Source organism: Wasmannia auropunctata, unplaced genomic scaffold (assembly GCF_000956235.1).
Source record: "Wasmannia auropunctata unplaced genomic scaffold, wasmannia.A_1.0 LD335214.1, whole genome shotgun sequence".
Taxonomy (NCBI): Eukaryota; Metazoa; Arthropoda; class Insecta; order Hymenoptera; family Formicidae; genus Wasmannia; species Wasmannia auropunctata.
The window spans coordinates 445,217-455,365 of NW_012027676.1; the positions used below are offsets into that span (position 1 = coordinate 445,217).

A 10,149-nucleotide genomic window follows, 5' to 3' on the forward strand; every position below is an offset into this window, starting at 1 on the left:
GTATAATTTAATTCACTGGCTGAGCCGCCGAGGTCGCCAAGGCACGTTTTTTGCGCTAACCGGTCTGATAAAGCCGAAGAGGCGAGATTGATGCAACCCGCGAGCGTGACTTCCGTTTGATGGATAGTATACGCAATTTTCGCAACAGCTTCTATATGTCGAAATTTCACGATAAAAACGGACGATAAAAAGGTGCGTGCGCGAGTATCTTCATCTGCAATTTGGCCAATTAGGAACGATCGTATCTCACGCCGATAATCAGTCGCTGTGAATCTTGATGCGGTGGAACAGATACAACGGCACGAAGATGCGCGTAGGCGTTCTAGGTCAAACGGCCATTCGTTCCCCTTGATAGTCATTAAACCCGACGATCCGCATTTAATTACGCAACACGCAAAAACTGTTGACCCCTCCGGACGTCCTTGACGGAAATTTATCTGGGGTTGAAAGGAGGAGGGTGTGAAAAACGAATTTTCCCCGAAACTCGTCGTTGGTATTCCCTGTGGGAACGAACTCTCTCGTAACTTAACGATATCTCCGTTAAATACTTTTTTTTTACGGGGCATTAATTTGGACGAGAAGACTTCCGCGCGAAGATGCCCCGAAAGAAGTTTTTAATGACTCGATATAAAGCGTTCCAGTACATTTGACTAACCAGCTGCAGGTTGTGCGAAATGAACCTAGCTACGCGATATTGACTTCTTTGTTCTGTAAAAATTACAAAACGTGCATCTATCTGATGGGCATAAAATTGATTTACCGCTTGATGGAAATTTCTAAGCATTAGCGATACGGTTGTGATTGCAAAATACGCGCTTCGGTCGCCCGAATAATTTTCAAGGCGGACTCGGTCGCTGTCATTTACCGACAATTATTTTTAAACGCTGCCGTTCGTCATTAGGGCGTTCTCGCGTTTAAATTGATTATAATCGGAACGTGGGCGAAATCCTTTTGGTTCCCTAATGGCTTCCATTCGGGATCCCCCATTCGTTTTGCGGTCGACTTTATTATCGACGCCGCATACGATCTTGCCAAAGCACACGTGTGCTACGCGCGAAAGCGAGGGAGAAGCGACAGAGCAGCATTAGGGGACCGGAAAAGCGAGCACTTACTAATCAAAGGGTGAAAGACGTAGGGGATGAGGTCAGTCCTGTCCCGCCTCCGACGAATGGGACAAGGTGACGAGGGTCCCTGTAATTAGCAGCTTTGAAGTGGTATCAACCCTCGCTACTCATTAGCGACGTTCAGGTGTTCCGAGTGTTAGCACTTCGAGGGATACTTTTGACAGTGGAATCGTTGATGGAAATCACACGGACCGTTGAACGGAGCTCGCGCTGATGAATTCGAGGATCCTCAGAACTCGCTGTCGAATGGCGGCGTCAGGAGGGCGCGAGACGGGGACGGGGAGAAAATGCGGAAGAGAAAAAAAGACCGAAATCTATTGGTGGGCGAGGGAAATCGGGAAAACGATTTTATCGCGATTCCCTATGACGAAGAATCTGTCGGAATCCGCCGGCGTGAGCGTCCCGGAAGTGTAGGCGACTGGAAATGTGGGAATTAATTTTCCTTGCTTCGTCCGCGCTTCCGCAAGCGCAACAAAGACGGACGGACCGGAATAAACCCGTTACTATAAATTTACAGCGTATGATTTAGGAGCATCCTTTAGGAGGATGCTGGAAGGACGACTCCGTGGTGTCGCTGTTTTGCCGATTTGTGCATATGTATATGTGCGATATTGATTGTAGTAGTGTGTAGTGATATTTAATACTACATCGATCAATGTCGTATGCACGCTTGTGTTCAGATCGTACTTTTCTGTTTATTTTTTTTTTTTTTTTTAAAGCTTCAGAATTATAAATTCAAGGTCTTAAAATATTTTTATCCCGAGTAGCACAGTTTGTTATATTGGTTAAACATTGACATAAATACGTTGGGAATATGTTGGACCAATATTGCACCAATCGACCGATGCTTGCGACAATCAACCCTCCCGTACGTCAATTAAAAAACATCCAGATCTCGAGAACGAATTCTTTATTTTGTTGCAGGTTACTTTACCTACTTCTACTACTAAACGTCCGGCAATCGGGGGACTGCAGGAAGACGACAGCGCGAAGAAAAAAATGGTAGTCAAGGTTTCGGTTGTCACGACTCGTAGACTACTAACTGGACATTGTGGTAGACTAGTAGATCAGCGTTACATGGTGGTGCGTGTCCATTGAAGGAAGGACGAGCCTTAAAGTACATTCTTTTTCTTCTTCTTTCTATTTAACAATAGCCTCTCCTCCGTGATTGGCGGCGTGGGAGTACGCCTACTTCCCGTGAACTTTGCTAAGATTGCATAAAGTTCGCGGGGTAAAGGAGAGCTATTAGCGCGATGTACAAATAGAGAAATACGTGCGATTCTAAGGATTTTTTTTTTTTTCTAAAATTATCAAGTTTCTCCCCAAGGCGTAGCGTAACGCGCGAAATATTTTAAGATGAAAGTTCAACGGGATAGAGCGCGGTAAGCAAAACCCGTGTTTTCTTATCTCCCTCGATTAGGAATCAACTCGAGACGCCATTCTTATAAGAATGCCGACGAGACCGGATAGTTATAGCAGCTAAATACCGGCCATATCGAAATTGATATTACGCCACATACTTAGTTAGTCTCGATATCTAAACGCGGTAATCCCTGCGGTACACGAGCAACGGGAACGTCCGCATATAAATGAAGTCTACGAAAGTACAAGTCCGTATTTTATGGTGCATTACTATACGGGTATATATCCGCGCCTCCGCGACGCCGAGGCGTGTATAATTAGCGGCGGCCAGAAAGCGCCGTGCACTCCTGACAGTGCGATCCTAGAACAAAAGCGAGCGGGACTTGAATAGCGAATCCGCTCCGCGCCTTACATGTCGAGAGATATCCGCTTATGAAACAAGACCGGGTAAATAGAGGTGGGTGCGCACGCGCGCACCGCCTGGATCCGCTGAAAATGATTTAAGAGGCGGCGGTATACATTTCGTGCCGACTGGTATAAGTTATTCATCGCGGTCGTGATTTAATTAAGCGTAGGCAGCCGTTTTCGGACGAGGCGATCTTTACGAGACCCGCTATACCCCGTTCCATCACAAATTGTTTTAACGCTCCGTGTCGCGCGGCCGCGTTTGACGCGCGCGATTTAATGTAATAAGTAATATATTTATATGTAAATGTGATAGAGAGAGAGTAAGGAAGCGTGGTATGAGGCCGCGAATCAATGCGGCCGGGGTGCCGGCGTGGCGTCGCTTTCGTTTCCGTGCAATTCGGTCATGGTTCTTTAAACGCGCGAAAGAGATACGTTCTACGTTGGTGCATTTAAATGCGCCGGCTTCTCGGCCAATCTGTTCCGCACGCGCCCGGTTTTAATCGCGCACGGTCAGGTGGCGAAAAATACACGGGCCTCGCAGCTTCGTTGATCCGTGGCCGAAAAAACACCCGCTCATTCCGGTTAATTAGCCCTTACGTAATTTTTGCATAGGTATGGTCGATCTTAGAAGATTTTTATAAGTTTTTGTACAAGGAACGTGTAAATATTACTTAATCGACAGGAGTAAAATAAAATCATTGTGTATAAATCCGCCGCGTGTGTGCCTTATCACAGATTCGCGTCTATGAAAACTTCATACGTGTTTAGTTTTTACGTAATTCGTCAATAGATCAATAAATAAATTAGGGAAATGAAAGAGGGCGCATGTTAGAAAATATTTTGAAGGTAAACCATGCAATGGTTACATGAATATTAAAACGTTTTTTGGGAAAATCAGTTTTATTTTGTGGGAGACGTGTGTCCCAATAAAAGACGACGCACAGCTTCATACAAACTAAACTAAAATAAAAAATTATTTTATATGTATTTAAAGGTGAGTATATTTAGTGTGTCCACTAAAATATTTGTCGACTACAGCAAACTTTTATTTGTTTTTTTATTATTTTACGAGATTAACCCAACTTAGAGCGTAAATATAGCGAAGCTGCACCGGGACACACTTTCCTTTCATTGCTCAAGGAGACCTCGTCCCGGAATGAAATTTGCCAATAAAATGATAAACACGACGGGCGTCGCTCTTATCCGCGACGAAATCTGCGGTGCACGACGCTCGCACGACGACGATAATTACCATCGGGCGCCATTATCCGCGTTCGTGTATTAGCAATTACGAAAGTTTCCTGCAACCGTTCGGGCCGCGCGCGGAATATTCAAACACGTATACGTTCGACGTTGCACGTAAGACATACTCTCACCCGATCTTTGCGAACGGAGAAACTGTGTCTTGTAATGTGTAACGAAAGTGTACATTTGCGTCCTGCAGTCGCGCATTAATGAGAAGAGCGTGAATATTAACAGCTCAAAGCTGAGATGGGTATGTGTATATATCGTGGAATATTGTTCGCGATGAAAGTTAAAGCGATTTGTCAATCAAAATGATTAAACAGCTGTCGAAAAATTAATCCACGTAATAGACAGCTGTGTGTATACATATATTCCTAATCTTGTGTTTTAGATCTTGAATATGCAATAGGTTTTCAAATTCTTTGACATACGAGAACTCCTATTAGGCTCCTAAAAGTTTCTATCTAGAGCTACATCCGTGTGCACATTCTCGCAGCTGCGAAACCGGTTTCGTTTTAATCAATCACGTATGAGAGCCATGCAAATTGTACAAAGCATATCGACCATATTATTTACACTAATAATAATTGGTAATAATTACTCGCGGTGAACACTCGCGCACGAGTGATTAAGAGGTAGAACTAAAGGTAAACATACAGCTAGGAACCCTAGAATTTTCAGTGTTGTAGTCTATTTCTTTGCTTGCACGGTACATTCGTCTAGTGGTCGCAAATAAGCGTATACATGTCACAAACAGTGGCTAGACGAACGTATTTTCACGCACGATTCGATAATCGTTAACCGAGTGAAAACATGTCGAAATGAATAAGACGGGATATCGGCGTGGGATAAAATCGATCGAGCCTCATGAGAATATGACCGATTTTACTTAATGCCCCTATAGATATGTGCAAGAAGTGCGTGTGCTTACAGCGGAAATTAAAGAAACCGCGGCGTCGTCACCGCGAAACCGTCTCGTAAAACCGGTAGAATTTTCTGCCCAAAGAAAGCGGCGTGAGATTTATTATGGTATTACGGCATCGCGGCACGCTGATTGCACGAGATTCGTGATGTATCATATATCCGCGCGCGAAGATAAGGATCTGCTAAAGATCCGCTGAGAGTGCTTGCTTATTCGTTCTAGAGCTAAACTGGAGCCGCGCGTGTTTGGCAGCTTAGAGATTCGAAAGCGCACGGAGAACATCGATACACAGCTCGACTTGCCATGGAGTAGAATCATCTGCGATTTCAAATAAGGTAAAAATATTGCAGTTTATTATAGTGAGAGAAGAAATATATTTTATGGAATATGATTATTCCATTTTATTATTGTCTCGTTGAATCTACAGAGATTAATGACGATTTAGATTTTTATAAATCAATGTGTTAAATTAAAAAAAAGTAAAAGACATCAATTTTATTATCTTAGATATCAATTCTTCTTTTTTAAGAGGATTGATATATAAAATAATCGACACTCTATAATATGTATTTACATAAAGGAAAGTAGCTTGTCTTAGATTATGTAAGCCAGACATTCATAACATTGCTACGTTGTCTCTTCGGCAGAAAATTAACTGCACATACAAAAGCGCTATATTTGCGCGGCGCGATAATGCAGCGTGTAATCAATATTTATGAAATCGCGGCTCCACTTTGCACAAAGCGTTTCGCGGTTAAAGATATAAAACGCTAATCTTATATGCGTGGGGAGCGAGAGGATGGGGCCAGGCTGCGGGGAAAGTCTCCTTCGTGGCGAAGATGTCGGGCGAGACGCCGCCGATTTCTGTCTCGTTCGTCGCGAAGACGATGTACTTGTCGGTCCGTACAAATCGGTGCCACTTTCCGCTTCCGTGGCGAGGAAACGTCGCTCGCTCGCTCGCGCGCCACTTTTGCCTCTCCTCCGAGTATCGGGTACTTCCAGTCTGCCGAACAAATGTTCAATCGATTATCGGGCGAGCGTCGTCGTTGCAGCCTCGCCTGCATCGCCATTTATCGAGTAGCTGTCGGGTTCACGTCGCGGCGAATTTCTAAAGGCCCAAGATCCGCGTTTCACTCCTTCCAGGCGTTATTATTATATTCTTGCCGCGCGGTGACTACGCGCAACGGCCGTGCACGTCAATCCTCAAGGCTTCATTTTCAATTAAGGAACGCTCCGATGATCGATATTTACGCTCGGTCTGTCGCAAGTACTGTCTTTTAAAATATAACGATAAGACGACGACTCGTTCGCCATTGAAGCTCAACTTGTCAAATCATATTTTTGTCTTAACGAGTTTTATAATGGAGATCCAACGTAATTTGTTGAAGAAAAGTCAATTTATTGAAAAAGAAATGTTTTTCTAAGATTTATCTTTCGTCGCATACTTATTTTATTAATTTCTGGATACAATTTTTGCGTAGCAAATTGACTCGACGAACAATACACATAATGATTGAATTGTATGTAAACTGCGTAAATTCACACGATGCATTACGGAATTACCATTACTTTGAACTCTTTGAAGATCTAAGAATTAAAACATTCTGACGCATACAATATACTTCAATGTTGCGCTACCAACCATAATTACCATTTATGAATCATATTTTTCTCGAATCCCGCATTATGTTCCCGTAAGTATTCACACAAGAATTTGCTTGGAGTAATTGGGTTAATTATTCGTCTTGGCTACGAAATAATAAAGATCTACATTTAGCGTCGTCGGATCTTCGCTTCAAACGGCATTTGTGTCGTCCAATTAAATCGTAAGTCAAATGAGCAAAAAAAAAAGAAACGCTTTGCGTGTAATTTAAACGAATAAAACAAACATCCTTTCTTTTCGCATATATTTTGCAGAGCATCTGCAAATATCGTTTGCCGCTCGTATTTATATTAATTTCACAGCGCTGCCGCTATAACTGTTTTCCCGTTTTCTTTTCTTTCTTTCACGATCATATCCGTTGCGCCGACGTGGCACGCAACAAATGTACGCTACCCCCTAATTTTCGCAACGCGCAAAAGGCAGATATCGGCTCGGTGCGCGGTTTTTCGCGACTACTAGTCCTTTGCCGTGCATTGTGCAACGCCGAAATAACGCACCAGAACTAACTGATGCCGAGTAGTTTCGTTTTTACGCCTTTTCGTATATTCGTCCAGCGGGGCGTAGAGTAAGCATTTGAAAATGAGCGGTTATGAAATGATTTTAGACCAGCAAAATATTGTTTCCGCGATCACAATCGTACTCACTATCCGCGATCACTATCGCCGGCCAGAAAAAGATAAGAGAACTTTCCATGTAATATATTCCAGATTCACGTTTATTTATTTGCACTTTTTAGCTTCAATGTTTAATATAATAGGTAAAACTAGAACAATTCGGGATTTTCATCATATATTCAAAGTAATTCGACATGTCTTGACTTTGTTAATCAACGAATTTTATTATAGCGAGTATTTAAAATATAACGTCGAATGTTTATTTATGCACAAGTGCAAGCAATACACCGCGCAAATATACAGCAGTTTTTCCGTGCACATGCAGAGTACCCCGCAACATGTCCCACGTAAAACGACTAATACGAGATCAATGATAATTTACGTTCTTTTTAAGTTCCCGAAGTATTTCTAAATACTTACATTATATGTAGATACTGGAGCGCTCATTATAGCGCGAGCCGCCGCGTGCAAGAGAGATGGGCGCGTTATTTATTGATGCTTACTACGAAGCTAAGAGCTGTAAATGTGCCGCAATGAATACTTTGAGAGACATTTAAAGAGACATTCCACAGACATGTTGCAATGAATACAAAAACGATAGTTAATATTATAACACTGTTTTTAATTGGGAATATAAAAAGTTGGCACATGATCAATGATTTATGGGACGAACTTAGTTATTGCTCGGTCGAAACGACCAATACCCGTGTCGTAAAATTTAAATGAAGTTCACATAATTACTTGAAATAATTACTTGAAATATTGACGCGCGCATAAATTTACAAATATGAAAGTAAATGTGAAATATATCAAAGTGCACGAGTAAATTAAAAAAAGAATAACAACCGCGTTATTAATTCATTAATTTGCGAAACAAACCAAATGAATCCGAACTATTTTTTGAATAATTGTGAATTACGAAACATATACTAGTTATTGCATATATGTGTGGATTCAAGAAGTGCCCGTTGCATCAGATTTTTCACGCTCTATCGATTGCATTCTCGCGCGGACGTGCGGACACGCAAGACGTTGCGTGTGCGTCCGCTGTGTTTGCACTTGACATAGATTTCGTGCGGCTTTATTGGATAATACATTTCTCAGCAACACATAACAATGCGCATCGTTTACATAACATTAGCCACTCATATGTCTATCTGCAGTCCATCTGAAAGCGGTCTCGTGCGTCTCTGTGAACGCACGTTAGATAATCCTCCCTATCCTTTTCCACATACGTATATATCGCTGCAACAGACATGTCGTTGACAGACAATGGCGACAATCATGATCGATTAATTCGTAAAATTACCGCTGCGAACAACAATGCAAGTTGAGAAGTATTACCTCGACAATTTGAATCACGCGACTGCCGTGCGGGATAATCCGCGCGATATCGTAATGACGATCATCAAAATGATCGTCCGTGTATTTCGCAAGAATTCTGATACAAAAAGCTGTCTGCGACTAGAAAATAAAAAATGACAGCCCGGTAAAATCGCGCGTAAGGTGGAAAAGGCCGCGAAATACGCAAAACCGCGCGGCAGCGCCGCGTTTTTTTCTCGCATGTCATTCCAGGGGACACTATTCCCCGTTATTGACATTATTGTTGAAGTTGCAACAATGAACCTGGCTAGGTAACAAAGTGCTCGTCATACAAGGGGACGACATGAATTGACGTAAAGGACGAGCAGCAGAAGTAATGAAGGAAACTTGCCAGGAGTTACGACGGACTCGTCTGTAACTATACTCGCGCCTAAAACGGCATAAATTCGGAAGTCGTCGTGAGAAAGAGGAACGTTAAATTTATTTCGGAACTTTTTTAATAAGTGCTTCACTGCTTAAAATGCGGAGGATACCACTTTTTTTTATATTCCTACTCGTCTCTGCTGTATATATAATATCGATATCTGAATACAGCAATGGTATACTAAACTTTTTTTTATCTATAAAATCTTGAGCATTACATTTTATGTACTATAAGATGAATAAATTTTAAAATTTTTAACAATACTTTTATTATTGAAAATAATAATAAATGTGGCGACGTTTTAACATATTGCGACAAAATTAAAATAAAACTGCGATTTTTGTCTTGAATCTCAAATAAAGTAATTTTTGTTAAAAGCTTTTCCTTAATTATATATAGAATATTTTGGATTTATTACATTTTTCTATTATCGAACAAATAGAAGATCAAACGAAATTTTTCGCAAATTTTTGAATCAGCTTTATCAGAAAAAAAATTTAATATATTCGAGTCAGTACATTGGTCTACTTGTTGCAAGACACGTGTACCGTTTTTACCGTCGTGTTGGACTGAATAACCATGCCGGGCGCTATTCAGAAAGAGAAAATGGCGCTATGAAGCATCGTCACGCGATGTAAAGAGGAAACATCAACTGCGCGTGCAGCTCGCCCGGTAGTTAGCATTAGAGCAATCAATCTTCCAGAGAGACTGTGAGAATTATTATATGCGTGACTTTGTAATAGCAGTCGAGCGCTAAAATTAGTGGTTCGTCTGCGCTATTAGAAAGAACTTAACGCAAACGTATGTACGAGTATATATCTTCTTAACGTACGTTAAGAAAGTACTCGTCTTTACTTTCGATCGAATATCGCAGCTCTTATTTAACATTTAACGAAACCTCGAGTCTCGCAGCATATGATTCATTATCGAGACGAGTGTAGGCATAGGCTTGCGGTAAAGGAGTAGATAATTATATTGATTATGCTACAACTATCGATTTCAACTGATTGCGGTGACTATTACTATCTTGTTACATAATGGAATTAATCAACCCAGGAACGTAC

General features: G+C 41.6%; 1 protein-coding gene across 3 annotated transcripts in view; it reads left to right on the forward strand.

The window, feature by feature from the left end:
* LOC105457500 overlaps window positions 1-5,575 on the forward strand; it is a 41,451-nt gene extending 35,876 nt beyond the window's left edge. For 2 of the 3 annotated variants that reach the window (XM_011702197.1, XM_011702198.1), the window contains exon 4: window positions 2,049-2,409. In XM_011702197.1, coding sequence (XP_011700499.1) covers window positions 2,049-2,074 — 26 coding nt within the window. In that variant the 3' untranslated portion in view covers window positions 2,075-2,409. Of the gene's footprint in view, window positions 1-2,048; window positions 2,410-5,283 lie in introns of those variants that run through there. The other variant, XR_975405.1, reaches the window with a different exon arrangement.
* Window positions 5,576-10,149: the final 4,574 nt, after the last annotated feature.